Here is an 18,511-nt window from a genome sequence, read left to right as displayed (position 1 = left end):
GAAGTATTATACGATCAGTATGTAAAGTCAAATTAAAGAAGTTCTCGTTTATAGTGATACTGGAGGACTTTTAACATCGACAAAAATTAGAAGACGCACAACGTCCACGAATGGTACAACAGAGACACGCTGGCAGCCGTGGAAGCGGCAAATTCGTCCTTACAGTGCAGAAAAGTTGCTTATTCCACTTCCTATTCCGCATCCAGCACACATAGCTGTTACCATTCATAATCGCGATTCCGAAAATCCGATTCCCCTCGATTCGGAACTTTGTCAGAATATATTGAAAGCAATCGAAGAGTCGCCCGGTGAAATGTCCACTGAATATGTTAGTCGTTATAGAGGAGCTGCAGATTCTAGTTTCGATTCGGTAGCTTCACATTCTTCGATTTCTATTGAAACTGGCTTAGACAAAGATAACGATACTCAGGGAACGACAAACACCGATAAAGAGGGCGAAACTTATCATTGGACGCTGTCGAATTGGGGTGGTGGCATGACTAGGAGAAGAAACAATTCTGGATCTATAAAGGTCGATCTTGCATCTCCCGAAGACGTTACTCTGGACACAGATACCACTAGAGTGATGTTCAGTACGTACGGAACAACTGTTTGAACTGAGTTTACTGTTACGCCAAGTAAATATACTATATATAATAGGTGCAAGTAGAAACAAATAAGTGTAACTATGCAAAAGTCAGTTTAGACATAGATCTTTTGTTTATATAATTTTTTTAAAAACCCTGCATTTACTCATTTCATTTTTATTACACTGAGGTTGATTAAATAAAATTGTTTTTCGTCAAGAAAAGAGAAATTTTAATTAAAATGCAAGAAATGAACTTTACTTAAAAAAAGACGGACGTTGGGAACCGCTAATTCGAAAGTTTATTATTATAGATTCAGTTGCATTTGAATATGTAATTTGAGAGCCAAGACTAGAAAACATTTTTTTAATTAGAATAATGTCTTATAATTCCAATAAGCCTCGTTTTAAAATCACATCAGGATGTGTATAAAAATACATACAAAATTTCAGAAATGTTATATATACGTGCCTGTTGTAGCACATTATCAAAATCATTTTATCTTAATATTTCGCGGATCAAAATCAAACATAGGAAAAATAAACGTTCTAAACATTCGAGATAAATGTTTTGTAGAATTTACATTAACATATACATATTATTATGTATAATTATCAGCATACCAATATCACTTTCATTGCAACAACAGAACATCATCTTCTGTGCCTAATCAGATATCTTATAAATCCATCTAAATTAGTACTCGATTAATTTAATTAATCAGTAGTCACTATTAAAAGTATTAATTTCTATTAAAACTTAAGTGAACCGTCATGGTTGATAATATAATAAGTATATAGAATGTGCTCATCTGCAAAGTCTGGGATGTCATTACAGATTCATAATTTTTATGTATACAAGTTATAAGCAAAGTCAGATAAGTAGAATATTAGCATATGAATGGCCAGTGCCGTTAAAAAAAAACCTCTTTAAATCTATGTTAAAGAAGTTATACAACATTCTTATTGACATATTGTATATAGATAGTTAATTGTATAAATAAACTTGTTAATGTAATAATAATTCAAATACATTTTCTTGTTATTCACGCTAAAGGCCATTCAAAGGAATACATAAAAGTTTGCTCTCTTTCGATATTTACATAATTCATGTGAGATAATATCATAGGATTATTTCATTATAAACTGTTTATAAAATATCAAGCTGCCAGTATATCGCTTAATCTGACAGTAAAACAGTTCGAAACAGTTACAATTTATTTACACTATTCTCTCCTAAGAATATGCAAGCACAATTTAAAGAATTCTGTATTTTTTAATTAGGATTATTCAGAATTACAAATTACTAATTGAATCTTACACATGATAACTAATGATATATATTTATTTATTTTGAACAAATCTTATAATGCCTGTAAACTTTTTTAAATATCTTCTTTTACTATACCTTTTTTTTGTTGATTTTAATAATAATGTGTACATAAGTTGATTTTATTATATTTTATAATAAATGATACTAGTGTAATATTTGTATTCAGCTATAATCATACAATATGGAATATGTAATTCTTGTCTTCTATTGTATTTGAGTGTATCAAGACATATTATGGAAATCAGAATTTTCAGTGATAACGAAGAAAGATATTATACAATCTTAATATTCAGATATATTAATTAAAATATGTAAATTCGATATCGCACAATGTAAAATGTATTAACCATAATAACACTGCAACACACTGCAAAAAATTGTTCATATTTAGATTATAACATTTTAGGATTGTATCTCAATGAGATTGGATGAAGGAAGCATAGAATTTTAAATATTTCATTTTACTAATATTCGAATATATTTAAATATTGTCTGTGTTAAAGAAAAAGAATGCATTTTACAGAATGCAATTGATTAGAACCTTAAAGAATACTCACTAAAATCCGATAAAGATACTTATAATAAATATTTATCTGTAGATGTTGTAAACCATAGAAATATTAAGAAGTAATGATTATACAATCTTTTGACCAGTTTTTGTTTGTTGTCAAACTGAATTAAGTAATAGTTAAGAGACTAAGCGCTCCATTTTTAAAGAAGGCACGTTTTTAAGATTGCCTTGGATTTTAGTACTATAATGCGCAAGTCCATCCAAAGAAAAACATCCAATGAGGAATACTGTCATGGTTTTTAACGACTATACAGTTAATTAATAATTGCATAATATCCATCCAAGGAGTGTTCAAAATTAGTAAGAACCTAAATACGTCTGATGGCAAACAGAATGATGCAATATATAAAAATAAGAAACCTATTTTAATGAAAATATATGTGTATGTAACATTCTTTGTTGCAAAAATTGATACAGCATAACATGGAGAAAACTTCCTTAAATATTAATTTGCTATATTAGCTTCAGTTAATTACACATATTTATTTGTTACTTCAGAAACATTATTTTATATGATATGAATAAAACTGTACAACATAATGATTGAACTAGCTAATTCTCTGAAACACAATTTCTAGGAAAACTAGTAATAATTTCTTCTATCAAATGCACTTATCAATAGCAATACAAAACTAAATCTGTTGTGCATTATGAAAATTCCAATTTGAATGTTTCAAAGAATTATTCAGGGATAATTTCAAAGAAGAAAATCAGGATAGAATGTTCAAATAATTATTTCTTATTGGAAATGAAATAAGAAATGCGTAAATGAATAAAAATCGGTAGTACTACGTATTGTAATAGATTTAAAAAAGAATTGTAGGAAACGTTGTATCATGAATGTAGCATTAATCAAACATGCGTACGTACAAACCAAATGTGTATTATTTTCATATATTGTAAAAGTATTATATTTTTATCAGTCTAACGAATGGTTCACATTTAGTTTGTGTCTAGGTATGTTAGTGTACTACAAGACTTTATTTAAGTATGTAGCGAACAAGAATGTAATTGTACAAAGTCAAATAAGTTATGAACGATAAATTAAAAAAAGGAAAATACATTTGCAATATTATATCGGAACCAATAACGAAACTTGAAATCGTATCTAAGTATAATAAATTTACGTAGAAATTAAAAATTTTACGTAGGTAGATTATAACTGCGAAACATTTACTATTTATAGTTATTATTATACTATTGCTCGTGTTTGCTATATATATATATTTTCATTTTGAATTCCTATTCGAATGTAAAGTTGTACAAAACTATGATTGCGTATATCATAATTGCATAATGTAACATATTAGCAATATTTCTTGACAATTTATTAAAAAATTTTACTTATGACGGTTCTTTTTTATCACGAATAATTATTTATATTAATCGTAATGACATTAAAAAAAAAATGATTCCCTTTTAATACACGCTTTAAATCATAGTATGTATGTTTCTTCATAATACTATCGTACTCCTTCCCGTTTTTGTATACATCAAATGTAAATGTGATAAAAATAATGCTTATATTTTAATGCTTTTATCTTTTTTAAATTAAAGATATAATAAATTTTGTCAAAACATAAACATGCTTCAAAGAAGAATCATAGGAGTTTATGAAGTTGGAAATATTGCATTATATCTACTGTGTTACTGCAACAAAAAATGAATTACATCATACAATAAAATACAATAAATATAATACAATATAACAGTATATTAATTATATTAATACAATCTTATATTAAATATTTGAGTAAAAGGGGAGATTAAAAATTAATTCGACAATGATTTAATATATTCAGAAAATGTGATGATTTTTATATTTCATATATATATGTGTAATATATATATATTTTTTTTTTCTTATCAATAACCCATTCGTTTTATATTTTACTCAAAAAGCAACAAAAGGGAACTATTTTATTCAAAAAAGAAACATCCATGCATGAAACAAGTCATTATAAATTATTCACATATTACGAACAAAATTTGTTGCGTATCTGCCCTCTGATTGGTCGAAATTCCGTATTTCGTTCATAACACATATTCGCTCAATTGCGCATGCTCAGAAAACCGGTATTTCCTCATATGTGTGACGTTTAAGCGGAAATTGTAAATTTGAGAAATTTATTATAAATGCAGCGACAATTATGAAAAAGGGAAGAATTGTAAATCAAAAATCGAATTGGTCTCGTAAAATCGCTTTGTAAGAAAAGTTGAAACTTTTGGTCACAATGAAATGGAAGCTTTTAATACGTTTTATTTATGAAAGAGGGGGGAAATAAACGAATTCTCGGTGATGCGAAAGGTGATGTTAAACGTTGCATATCGCAGATACAAGTCACGAAGCGTGGTCGGGACAAGTCTAGACGATCATCGTCGAGGAAAAACCGATGAAGCTTGACCGTACTCAACACAGGTATCTAAATATGTATCGAAATTGTTGTAAAGAACCGATAAGAAATGATGATTCATACGCGTAACCTTTACGATAACGAGTTACGTTAGCGAGCAGCTGAAAACGTGCCTGTGATATACATTTTAAGTATTGTGTGTTAAAAGCCCAGGGAGTTGTGAAATGTATTAGATCAGTGACCAAAGAAGTAACATAGTATACAAAATCCAGTATGATGTAGAAAGTGAAAGTGAGAGTGTGAACAAAACTGAGGCGTTTCAATCGAATCGATATACCGAATCACAGACCGACATGCAGCTACGATGAACAAAATAAATAGGCCGGACATTTTCACGCGTGTCATTTATGATTCTATATTTCGCAACGCAACGCGTATTAAAACAAGCATTTACTGATTCATTCTCAATTTATTCTATTACTATTTTTACCAGAACCTATATACATTTATTTTTCAAGAAGTATTAAATATTAAAGTAAGCCACATTTGAATAACAGTAAAAAATTAAGCAAGAGAATAAGCGAATCTATTACAAGAAAAGGAAGATATCGATAGTACTTTATATATAATTCACACGAAGCATGTATCGAAAGTATATTCGAACCTAAAGAAAAGGAAAGAATTTTCATTAACACGAATCAACGTACAAACTACATGTATAATTGATATATTTATTAACAGAATATCAAAAATAAGACGCAATCGGTATTTGCAGAAGACTTGGTTACACGATGTTGACTCAGCTTCGGTGAGAACGTAGCATAGAATCGGAACTCGATCGAGGTCGAGCTTTAGTAATCGATTGTTGCATTTTCGGCGTCCTTCTCTTTCCACACACAGGAGAGCTCTAGAATTACATACAAAAATAATTAAATCAGTCTGAAATAGGACCTGATACAGAATCGATAAAGTGTAGAAAAATCAAATTCTTATTGTAAGAGGCCGAGCATTGAGCACGGGTGCGTGTTTACGGTACGGAGAGAACCAAAACATCAATGACCTTGAAAGAGAAGCAGTCACGTGACTGGGAGAGAGCACAAGGATTGGATAGTTTCGGCGCATATAATGTGTATTGCGTCGTGCGCACCCTATGTCCCGCATTCCGTGTCCGATAGATGGTTGAAAGTTTAGCGAGGGGTGAAGGGGCGAAAGACAGACTACGCGACGGCTTACGACGACGACGACGACGGGTACGACGACGACGACGAGGACGACGAGAAAAAACGGGAGAGGAGAGAGAGTGTGACTCGGCCCCCGTCTATGTGTGCGCGCGCGTTGCTCGGTTGTGTTGTCCAAGATGAAGTCCGACTCTAAACCTTTGTTGACAGCTCAGGCGGAAAAGGCGAATCATTACACGTAAGTAAGCGCCGGTCGCGCGTGCTACGTGAAAGAAAAAAGTGTTGGATAAAAAAGAAATTTCGGAGAGTACTGAAAGAAAGAAAGAGTGCGTGATTCGGATAAAAATTAAATATAATAATAATGATAAAAAAGTGAAGTGCTTAACAAAAAAAAGAGAATTCTAATGAAAATATAATATAATAAAAAAATACACGTAATGATAAATACGTATATGCCTATGTCCATATGCAAATAAAATAAAATAAAATAAAAACAAAAAGAGAAAAGAAAACGAAAGAGAACGGAATAAAAGAGGGAGGGCCGCGCGAGCACAGCAGCGCGGCATCGACGCGCGCGTCAAAATACGCCACGAAATAATGTGTAGCTCTGTGGATTCGCATTCCAGATACTTGAAGGAATTTCGCGTCGAACAATGTCCCCTCTTTATACAGCGCAAATGCACACAGCACCGACCCTTCACGTGCTTCAACTGGCACTTTATGAACCAGCGGAGGCGAAGACCGGTGAGAAAGAGGGACCGCACCTTCAACTATAGCGCTGATAATTATTGCACCAAGTACGACGAGACTACCGGCATATGTCCAGATGGAGACGAGTAAGTTTATCTATCAGTTAGCATTGTGTATACATTATATACCATTTTTACCGTGGGGTTACGCTATCGGTGGATTACTCGTCCGTCGGTAGAGGGTATTACGAGTGATACAGTTGTGTGTTTCGTTAATTGGCCACCGAGATCAAAGCTTATTTGGCCAGTTAACGAGAGAGGTACGTTTCTGAGAAATCTCCAGTATCTATCTCTTTATTGGATAAGACCTGAGATATCGATACATTGATATGTTTGTTTATTTTACATATATAATATTAAAGACTCACTTCAAGAAATCAGTTTGACGAAGTGGTGGAAGTAGAGACGGTCAGTTAGTGAAGCAAAATTCTGGCCAGTTAACGCGACATTACTATATCTCTTATGTCAGATACATCGATTTGTCGCAGTCAGCCGACGGCATCAAAACTTACGTAGTATTTAACATTTAATCTTTCCGTATTAAAAGATTCTTATTATCATCCTTTCACTTTGAAACACCTACGAATTTTATAGAGGAAAAGAGACATGATTATCTATTATTCTTTGTTCGTTGTGTATGTATGTGCGTGCTTACGCGCGCACGCGTGTGTGTAAGCATATTAACATTGTTCTGCTTATAAAGCATGCAACGTATTCTTACTCAAGTTTGGAAACCGTAAATGAGTTTTAAAGTATGAATGAAAATGTTTCTTCGTGATCGAGTTTGATATCGATGTGAAAGAATAACAGAGGGGTCTATCGGATTTCTTTGTGTCGTTGACACGCGCGTGTTGTAACATGCATCTGCGTGGTAATGCGTAACGACGTAACATCTCTTTGAGAATAACCTATGTAACGAAGAGGAGGCCAATTTCGACGTAACTTTCGAGGGCATGCGTATGTGTTATATATATAATATATAACATACATATATGTATGTAGCGAACAAAAGTGATCGAAACATTGCTGCGTTCTTATATCGGATTCGTGTACGACAGAAAAGCAGTATGGACGTGTATAGTAGACATAATAGTTTCATTTATTTACACGCATCTTATGACTAGATTACAGATATTTATTACAGATATAGTGAATTTATAGATGTAATAATGTAGATAATATTATATGAAAAGAAATTAGGTGGATAATTTAATATTAAAAATGAAGAAATTATGTAAAAAGTATTCATTATAATGTTTAATAAATGAAATGCATCTTAATTTAGGTTTCATTTGTTTATAAGAATATGATTTTATATAAACATCTGTAGTACTTTTATTTTATTTTATTTGTTATTTTAACTTCTACCTTAATGAAATACGTGCAATGTATATGTAGATATTGTTTGCAAATATATGAATGACAATAAAAAATTAATAAACATAATATTGCGTATATGCAAACCGTGATTTATTTATTGCATACATTTATATGTTCGTATTACATTTAATGCATATACAAACACGTAGAAAAAACAGATTTTTCTAATAAATTTTTTTATGTTTCTAAATAAGAAACTGAAAGGGGACAATATACAGAAAACTGGTACAATTTATATTTCTAAAAAATAATAAGTATAAACATTCGGCTATCACTATCGATTATAGATTTTTTATAGATAATGTTTGCATTCTTACTCAAAAAGTAAGACATCTTTCATAAATTTCTTTAGAGAAGAAAATGATCAACTCCATATTCTTAGCCCTAGAACTATCAAAGAAGTCAAGATGACAAATCCATAATGTTTCTAGTAATTCTATACATTTGCAATATTATGTTTTTTTGAATTTAAGTAATTTTTGCAATATTTATTCTTTTCACTTTTACTTAAGTTATCAGTGGTTCTATTATTAAAATATCGTAAATCTAATGTTTAATGTTTCAAAATTACATTTTATAAAATTTTTCGTAATACAGTATGTTTTTAATTAAAGTATTTATTCAAAAGAGTTCAAAGATTCGACGGTTATGTTTCGATTGTCTCATAGAATACGTATGTTGAAAATTTGACCTAAATTCTTCAGGCAAGGAAGGAAAAGAATCAACTGTTACATAGGTATATTCATTGATTCTGACTAGTTTTTGTGGCTCAATCGCGAATCATTATTTTCAAACTAATTAATGCATCGTGTTTTTGGATTAATTCAATCGAATCGAAGCGAACAAATTAAAACATCGCGAGTCATGTTCCTCTTGTTATGAATGTAAGCTTACACGCTTTCCAGTCGCCATTGCTGATAGAATATAGCTACCGTCGGCTGTTAACCTGTTGTCATCCATTGTAGATAACCCAACGAAACTAAGCAGAAATTTCTCCATGCTTTCAGGCGTATAACTACACTTTCTTCCGCGGCCATCTTTTTTTCGAGGTTATCATTTCCTCTATTACACTTTCGTCCCTTTGCTTCTTAATTTGTATTATAATATTGTAACGCTTTCGATATGAAATATTCTGAAATCGATATTAAATATTTGAAGTATATAAATGGCGTCTAACTGTTCACTATGAAATATGAAAAAAGAAATATATAAGTATATTTGCATAATATTGAGGCTATTAACTCGAATTTGTTTAATTCTAGATATCCATGCAGGATATGATATTGAGACATAGATTTAGGTCATTGTTTTAAATTATCTTGTTGATAATTCCTTGCTTGATAAAAATTTATCGTTGATTTATTGTTCTCAGAATATTATTTTTAAAAAGAGTATTGTTTTAATCATTTCTTATTTGTTAATTAATATTGTAGAACTCATATGTGTGTAAAATAAACAAATAAGAAGCACAAACGAATAAGTAGACTTTGATGAATGATCTTTTAAGACGAATGAATAAAATTACGAGAATTATCACCAAAAACATTAAAACCTATTATCTGTTAATGAAAACAAACGAAACCAGTTTCTTTTAAGACGCTTGTGAAACCATTAATAGACGAAGTTCAACGTAAAAGCTTATAAAAAAATGTGCCAGGAATAATGTGAAAAATGTTTACGAATTATTTTTATGCTAAAAAATTTTCGTTATGCTTGTTACAATTTGCAAAACAAATTGTGCATTATTTGTTATTATTTATTACCTGTTATTATTGATTTTATAGTATTTTATTAACTTTTGCTATTACATTATATACTTGTCGGAGATGAAAGAACACCGGAGCCTTTGGAATTTTGGATAATCCCGCAACATTGTAATCTAGAGCATACTATAGCTGTAATTGAACAATTGTAGTTATTCAACCCGATTGTAATTGTTCGAGAGTCGTGATAATGAGCTTGGGCTCGAGGCGACAGTCAGTCGCCGAACGTAGCCGCGGTCACGGGATGAACGTTTTGCCTAACAAGATATGGAGTAATTCTATAGCTCTCCTTAAAAGAAATATTCGGGGCGACACGAGACAATAAACATTCCAACGGTTTCTGTCCCGTGGCTCGCCACGTGCAGACCCTATTCTTCGAGTAAGATGATAACTAAAGTCCTTCAAACAGACAAACAGTCTTTGTCCCAACTACGGGAAGATAGGGGAGACATATTTTTCAACTAGTGGCGTCTCCCACTAGTAACTTTCCCTCGAGGGCGGCTAACATCCTTTTCTAACCACCGATATGGAGATTGACCAATTAGCAGCAACGCCAATTTCCCTTACTTTCTGAACGAAGGCTTTTCTCGACGAATCCGATGATCTCGTATCCTTAGACACACCCCATTATAGTTTTCCTCTGTGGCATCATCGGGACGGGAAAGGCATTCTTTCTCGCGATCTCATTGATGAAAGGAGTAACTCTTTACGACCAGTGAATATTACGCGTCCGACTTAGATTTTGTGAGTACGTTCATCTATCATCCCGTCGACCGCGGATTCGTTATTGAACCTAGGATCATTGTCATTAGTTTCTCGAGCACCTAACTACCGCGGTTACTTGTCCGGTTCTATAATAATCGTATTTGCACTAGTCAATGTCTTCTCCATTGCATAACAACAACGTGTAACCCAAACGAAGATTCGTTTCACGCCCCTAACCCTAATTCTAATGTAAACCCGACATACTTATTAAGACATACCACAAAGATTTTTATATTCAAACTATTAACAAAATCGATACAATCCTTTCTAAATTAATTTATTAACATAAATATTTGAAACACGTTTTAAAAATTTAAGTAATAAAAATTATCATTATTTTTATTAGTATATTAATATTTATATCCATTTTTACATACAATGTACGCTAAAGTAAGTTTGAATATTCTATTGAGTTTGGAGAAAAATATAAATACAAAGTAGCTACATTAACGTATTTAAGAAGGAAGAATTAAATATTTATTCAAGATCGAATTTTTTTTCCATTTACGTGAAAATTACGTTTTGTTTAATATAATTTACAATAATTATCACAATTTAACTTTTATCACATCAACTTTCCCTCTGAAGAACACAAGATTGTGAGCGAGTTTTTAATTGATAACTAATTCGTGCACGGATATATTTGTCGTATTATTAATTATGATAAGGGTGTGCTGAATATTCGTTGCTTGCAGCGTTATATTTTTAGTTGATTTTCTTCATTCATAAATCATAAGTTTGCGATAATAGTTACTGTAATCATTTATTATTCTATTTTTATCTGAAATAAAAATTCGAAAGAATTGAATTGAAATCAGTTGTGATAAATTAATCTTTTCTTAAATGTTTTTAACATTAATCTCATGGAAGATTATAACGTATTGTTAAATAAGATTTTATATTTTTATTTCCACAATACAAAAACAATTAGCTAAAAAATTATTTTATTTTAGATATTTCTATATACATTTTATGTAAAAAATAAATGAAAATATCTGTGATCGGTTTTCCCTCCAAAATATCCAGCGCCTCGAGTTCCCAAACAAAGGAGCCTACTAATATTGATTTTCTCTTACGTGGCATGGTGGCAACAAAGAATTATATGTGGTAATCCTTGTTGCGGCACCGTAAAATGTTCCGAAACCATTATGGTACAATTATAGCTCAGAAAATAAAACTATCTATCGAAAGTTCAAGGTCGTATTTGTTTTTCTGATAACTATTGTAAATTTTTTAATGTTTACCGCATTATATTGCATTCTTTCCTAATCTAAGTTAAATTTTAAAAGATACAATAACTCGCGTAAAGCATGAATGCGCGAACCATATTAAGTTGTAATTCTTATTAAAAAAATGAGTTCCTTGTAATGTCCAAAAATCATTAAATTGAATTTGTATAGTCTCTTATATAATCATTACATAATTTATCATGTATTATAAGACCTACATTGAATATGTTGTTATCAAACCATATTTAATAGTTTTTAGTTGACATTTAGTCTAACATTGAGTAGTATTAAAATTCAATTCTTTTGAATTAATGTATTTGTATATCCTAATTAACATTAATTTAGTAAAATTCTATTAGTTTATAATAGTTAATTATTCAATAAGTTATCTTCATTTTTATGGTACATTTTTATATACATTATGGTGCTGTTCTTCAATTAATTTATATAAATTTTGTTGTTAAACAGGTGTCCGTTTCTTCACCGTACTGCTGGCGACACAGAAAGGCGTTACCACCTACGTTATTATAAAACCTGCATGTGTGTCCATGATACAGACACACGTGGGTTCTGTGTCAAGAATGGCCCTCATTGTGCCTTTGCACATGGTAATCATGATCTTCGTCCCCCTGTTTATGACATTAAGGAGATACAGGCACTGGAGAACCCTGATTCTGATCCTAATTCATCTTCTAATGGACCAAACATACTTGACAAAGAAAGGAACTTAATGAATGAAGATCCAAAATGGCAGGATACGAATTATGTACTCAGTAATTACAAAACAGAACCTTGCAAACGTCCACCAAGACTTTGTCGTCAGGGCTATGCCTGTCCACAATATCACAACAGTAAAGATAAAAGACGTAGTCCGCGCAAGTACAAGTACAGGTAAGTAATTGTCCCTAAATTTGAGAAAAACTTTAAAAATAACTATTTACAAATGTATCTAACTTGAAACTTCATTCTAGATCAACACCATGTCCTAATGTAAAACATGGAGAAGAATGGGGTGAACCAGGCAATTGCGAACAAGGAGATGCTTGTACATATTGTCATACACGTACGGAACAACAATTCCATCCTGAGATATACAAATCCACAAAGTGTAATGATGTACAACAAGCTGGATATTGTCCACGCGGAGTCTTCTGTGCTTTTGCACATGTTGACCGTGAGTGTACCCTCATAAACCGTACGTAAAACAGTTACTACTACTTTAGTAAGTTTCATGCAACTTTTTTTTTTTTAATAATATTTTATTGGCTTCATTCACAATACTTAATCGCTTGATATGCAATTGATCAAAATAAATTCATGTAACGCGCAAAGTCTACTAATGTATAAAAGCGCTTGTAATTGCTTCTATATAAAAATTATTTAACATTTTATATTTGCTTTTGAGAATTTTTTCTCTTTTTTTCTCTTTCTTTCTCTTTCTCTCTCTCTATTTGGTAAACATAGGCCTTTTGTAAATGATTAAACTTAGTATTCAAAATTGCTTCTCAAAATTGATATATTGGGACGTTGGTATGGTGTGCTGATGGAGCAGTGTTGCCAACAGAAGAAATGAGCCTGGCGAGGGACATGGCAGTACCTATAGATTGTGGCACCAATCTGGCAGATATTCTAAGCAATGCGCTTCCACCCGATAAGCGCAGTCATGAGAAGGATAAACAACTTAGTGATAGTAGTGTAAGTCTACTATGTACCTAAAAATAATGAATTTCTTTTAGATAATATATAATTTAGCGATATCATTAAATATTTAAATTACAGAATGGAAGCGGTGAAGTATCAGAATCAGCAAGTACTAGTAGCGTTGGCAGTAACAGTTCACACAGTAAAGCTCCTGGTGCTCAACTTCATAACTCCAATTCCAATAGCACTGTAAACACTTCCAATCAGCAAAAGTTAACAAGCATACTTTATAATCCCAGTTCTCTTTTGCAAGTTGTAAGTTTGACCATTTGGTTCTGGAATCGATCAAATATTTGTACATTTAATAAAGGTCCAGCAAATAATTCTACGAATATTAAACAGGGTGAAATACGAAAACAAGTGGTTACAATAGACAGTGATCCTTTATTAACGAAAGCAGAAAAAGCTCAACTGAAACAAAGCCTATATAGTGCATATAGTTTGAATGGAACCTTAGGGAATCATTCATTAGCAACTACCGTCTCACCACTTTCAAGTTCATTTTACCCAAATGATACTGTGGAATCTGTAGTAGGTAAGGTAAAGTTAAGGAAGAATAAAGGAAAAGAATATTTTTACCCAGTTTTAATCATGATTTCTTTCCTTTTCAGGAAATGCATTGGACGAGTTACATCTAGATGACCCCTTAAATTTAGTAGAATCAATTCATAGGGATACGAATTCACCAATTAGCAATTCAATATCAGCAGGCCTAGCAAGTTCTGGACTATTAGGTAGCTCAGCACCAGTTAATATTCCTGGAATGAATGAACGTTCAGTTCTTACGAATTTTTCGCCATCAACATCCAGTCCACTGCAGCATCTACATTCGACTGGTTTTCTTACTGGATCTAGATTTTCTCACCAGGATTCAATAGAATCGGTAAATGAAGTATTTTATTCTGTTCTTTCGTCTGTTGCAGAAAAGAATGTCTTGGCACTATTTTAATATTTTATTTTGTTCCATTGATTTCAGACTATGCCATTTATGAATCAAGTATCAGACCCATTTAGCAATCATATTTCACAGCTTAGCAGTTCAGCTTCTAAGCTTAGCGGATTTAATAGTAGCTTATTTGATTTTACAAATCAAGGAATGTCTCCATCTCGTACTCAACCTCTCCCAGCATCTCCATTGGTTAATGCATTTTCCATTAGTCCGAGTAACACAGGATCTTTATCTGAGGTTAGAACTCCCCCAATTTTTATTTCAACATTATTGTTGATGAACTAAAATAAAGTTTAAAGGAGACATGTCGTTTGCATTAATTTGTCTTAGGTACAAAGGCTCAGGGAGGAATTGACGTCAAGTCGTGCGCAATTAGCAACGTGGGACGAACGTATTAATCAAGCTAGAGCTGCTTGCGCCGCATGGCAATTAGAAAGTGAGGAGGCTAAAAGAAAAGCAAGTATCGCTGAACAGCAGAGAGATGAGGTAAATAGTAGTTATATTCGTTTTTTCTGTGAAATATATAAAGTTGGCGATATAAAAATTGTTAACAGGCCTTGTTACAAGTGAAAGCATTAAGGGTAGAAAATGAAGCGTCTGGTGGTGGACCATACCTTCACACATTGAGAAGAACAAGTGAGCTCAGATCGTTATCGATAGCTGCATTAAAATCAATTCAATCACAGCTTCGTTCGGATCTCGAAGAAGTAGAAAAGGTAAAACAAAGTTGTCATGCCAGCTTGAATAGCTGGTATATCAAGCGTTTCGCGAATAATGATTAATTTATCTGAAGAGGATGCGAAAGAATTAGATTCTACAGCTACCTCATCTTCATCAAACAGAATTTTCTTCTATTATCAATTAAACACGTTCCAATTGGCAATCAAGATTATCTTTGATAGAATTGTAAAGTCTAATCTATTTGCGATCGATCTGATTAATGGAAACACTATAGGTAGCTCAGTTGTTGCCGTTCCAGGTGCTGTACAGAGAAACGGCAACAAAGTGCATGGTTTGCGAAGAACAAAATCGCACTGTTACCCTCTCACCCTGTAACCACTACGTGGTCTGCTCGACGTGCGCTCCAAATCAACGAGAGTGCCCGTACTGCCAGACTCCGGTTGTCTCCACAAGTTAGGTCCGAATATTTTGTTAGAACACCCGTTGTTATAATCTCCATTCTTTCTTAATAACCAAGACAAATATCCTCATAATTCTAATGTGAGTAGTACTAGGATTTTCAACGTAAATTCCCGGTACTTTAAATGCGATGGTATATAAAATGAACAATTAAAAGAATTTGTATTGCGATACATGTACAACCGCAATAGAAAAAAGAAACAAAAAAAACGATGAACAAATTTATTCAAATATATAATTTGACTGTCGCCAAAGTGAATATGGATGTGATAAGACTTCGTTTCCGTAGTCTGTATTTGTCATACATTTTTGTGTCAACCATCATGCTACTATATAGCTATTCATCAAGATTCAGATATCACATCCTTTATATTAAGGACACATATTAATGATCTTGGAATGGAAAACTAATTAATATATAATACAAGATACATTCACTAGCAGGGTGCTAGCTAAATAGTTAGCATTTAATAACACGCATGTGTGCCAGTTACACAGACAATGTAACGCGAAGGAAAAGAAAAACAATATAATCATAAATGATGGACAAAATTTTGGGACCTCTAAAGTATATATTTGTTTAAAAAATTGTAATACCATAATTAAACGCAACAAAAGATTAATGTCCCACAATATAATAGTTATAGAATAATTTCACTCAATTGTTGAGCTGTTAAACGTATGTCACAAGAGATGATATTTCTATTGTATTTAAAGATATATATTTAAATAGGATTTTTCAATTGACCCGTACTGATGGTAATAATACAAGTATTAACAAATTTTATATCCTTGGTTGAAAAGGTACTATCGATACCTGTATTATATAAGGAATATATATATACATATATGATTTCTAGATTTTTATACAAAATAATAAAATTGCTCATATTTATAACAAAAAACGAATTGGAATTCGTAAAAGAAAAGTATGTAAGAAAATAATACATTTAACAATTTGATTGTTAAAAGAAAGGTATATGTATTATTTCAAACTTACAATGTTCTTGACATTATTCACTTTGTTTTTCTTAGATATTTATTTACACATATATTTTTTTGTTTTTCATCTTTTATAATTTCTATAAAATATACTTAAATTATAATTCATTAAAAAAATGTTTTTATACTTTGGATACATCGAAAAACAGTGATAGTTGGTAGTTAAGATTTTTATACCAATACGATTTCTTTATTCTCTTTTCTTTTTTCCTCTCTTAATAGTTGATAATACATCAATTAGTAGGTAGTCATTTGTATATGTTTCATTATGCTTCTCTTCTGTATATGGTATGTAGTATGTTACATTTTAAACTTTAAGTATGCTTAATATACATGAATATATATATGAATATATATATAATATATATTATATATATAATATATATATTATAATATATATTATATATAATATAAATATATTATAATATATATTATATATAATATAAATATATTATAATATATATTATATATAATATAAATATATTATAATATATATTATATATAATATAAATATATATATATATAATATAAATGAATATATATATAATTCATATATGTATATGAATACGTTATATACTTACTATTGAAATTAAGTAGTGTGTGATAGTAATGAAGAAACGTAATTTTGCGACAAAAGTACATTACTAAATTAATTAAACTCAATTTTTGTGTTATAAGTTTTTACATTTTTAGGTGTAAGAAATATTATGAATATTTAGGATTTTTCAATTTAATCAAAAGATGAAGGAGTAACTTATATTTATGATACCAGCGATAATTATGTGACATACGTATTACAGCTCGATATAAGCGACATGCAACTGAAAAAGCATGCCAACTAACTTTTTTCAATGAAACGCGTGAATACTGCGTTTTGTACACCGGCTCTATAAAACATTTTCATTTTGAATATGTAGCTGGTAATCATTACATTATAAAGCGACTATACATTCATGGTAAAGAAAGAAAGAAGGTAAAATATTGCCTAAAGTATAAATGAATAGTATAGATAGGACAACATTATCAAATTTTTTCCTGATAGACATAAAACATTACTATAACCAATTTTAAAGACTATTATTTAATATTTACGATATAATTAAAATTATTTTAAATGTATAATACCCTGCACAAATTGACTTTTTTTCAAAGGACGTATATTTTTGCGGATTATTAGAGCTTTTTCATATAAGTCATGAATCTTGTTTAAAACAAACACAATATTACCAAATGAGAATACAAGGTATAAAAAAGTACACAAATTTCATTGAAACAGAAAAAAAGAGGGTATTATAACAAACTTTACTTAATTATTTAAATATTTAATAACTCGACAATGAAGCTGATTGTTGTTTCTCCTTTCTTCAATTATCTTCATAGTTTAGTATCAAAAAGTGAGGCCAAAAAAGAAATAAATGTTTTTATTAGGTCCGTTTTTATTACAAATTATTAATATTAAAATATAATAGATGTTACTAAAAACATACAATTTTGCGTATCATGGTATAAACGATCCATCAAAGGATTATGTTTGTAAAGAAAGAAATGAAATGGAATGAAAATGGTAAAAAACAAAGTGTGTAACAAAGAAAATGTCAACATAAAGTGAGGATGATATTGTTATAGATACCAACTATGTATTATATTTCATCAAGGATGATGAATAGATGAATATTTTAATTTCTCCCGCGAGATCGTATATATCATGATATAATTTTCAAAGTACTATTTAGAATTTAATCAATTTAGCACTATAACAATGCATTTTTCAATTGTGTTTTTAAATGCATTCTTTATAAGTACTACAATCA

General features: G+C 31.0%; 2 protein-coding genes across 7 annotated transcripts in view; both read left to right on the top strand.

Moving 5' to 3' along the window:
* LOC117206046 overlaps positions 1-3,837 on the top strand; it is a 42,154-nt gene extending 38,317 nt beyond the window's left edge. For all 3 annotated transcript variants that reach the window (XM_033445047.1, XM_033445029.1, XM_033445038.1), the window contains one exon: positions 55-3,837. In XM_033445047.1, the coding sequence (XP_033300938.1) occupies positions 55-616 (562 nt within the window). In that variant the 3' untranslated portion in view covers positions 617-3,837. The remainder of the gene's footprint in view (positions 1-54) is intronic.
* An 869-nt stretch (positions 3,838-4,706) lies between these two features.
* LOC117217273 (putative E3 ubiquitin-protein ligase UNKL) lies at positions 4,707-16,073 on the top strand. 4 transcript variants are annotated; one of them, XM_033464779.1, is made up of 12 exons: positions 4,707-6,260; positions 6,649-6,858; positions 12,377-12,799; positions 12,880-13,103; positions 13,473-13,603; positions 13,688-13,864; positions 13,952-14,144; positions 14,221-14,492; positions 14,586-14,795; positions 14,889-15,044; positions 15,113-15,274; positions 15,538-16,073. In XM_033464779.1, exons 1-12 carry the CDS (start codon positions 6,202-6,204, stop codon positions 15,694-15,696), a joined length of 2,376 nt encoding a protein of 791 aa, XP_033320670.1. In that variant the 5' UTR covers positions 4,707-6,201; the 3' UTR covers positions 15,697-16,073. The 4 variants fall into 4 exon arrangements, with proteins under 4 accessions (XP_033320670.1, XP_033320660.1, XP_033320687.1 ...); XM_033464769.1 differs by having other exon boundaries at positions 13,461-13,603; XM_033464796.1 differs by having other exon boundaries at positions 4,708-6,260; positions 12,880-13,082.
* The last annotated feature ends 2,438 nt before the right edge of the window (positions 16,074-18,511 follow it).

The sequence above is a fragment of the Bombus bifarius genome, unplaced genomic scaffold, assembly GCF_011952205.1.
Source record: "Bombus bifarius isolate JDL3187 unplaced genomic scaffold, Bbif_JDL3187 scf7180000007966, whole genome shotgun sequence".
Classification (NCBI taxonomy): domain Eukaryota; kingdom Metazoa; phylum Arthropoda; class Insecta; order Hymenoptera; family Apidae; genus Bombus; species Bombus bifarius.
The sequence above is the reverse complement of the archived record's forward strand: the minus strand, read 5'-3'. Positions and strand labels throughout refer to the sequence as shown.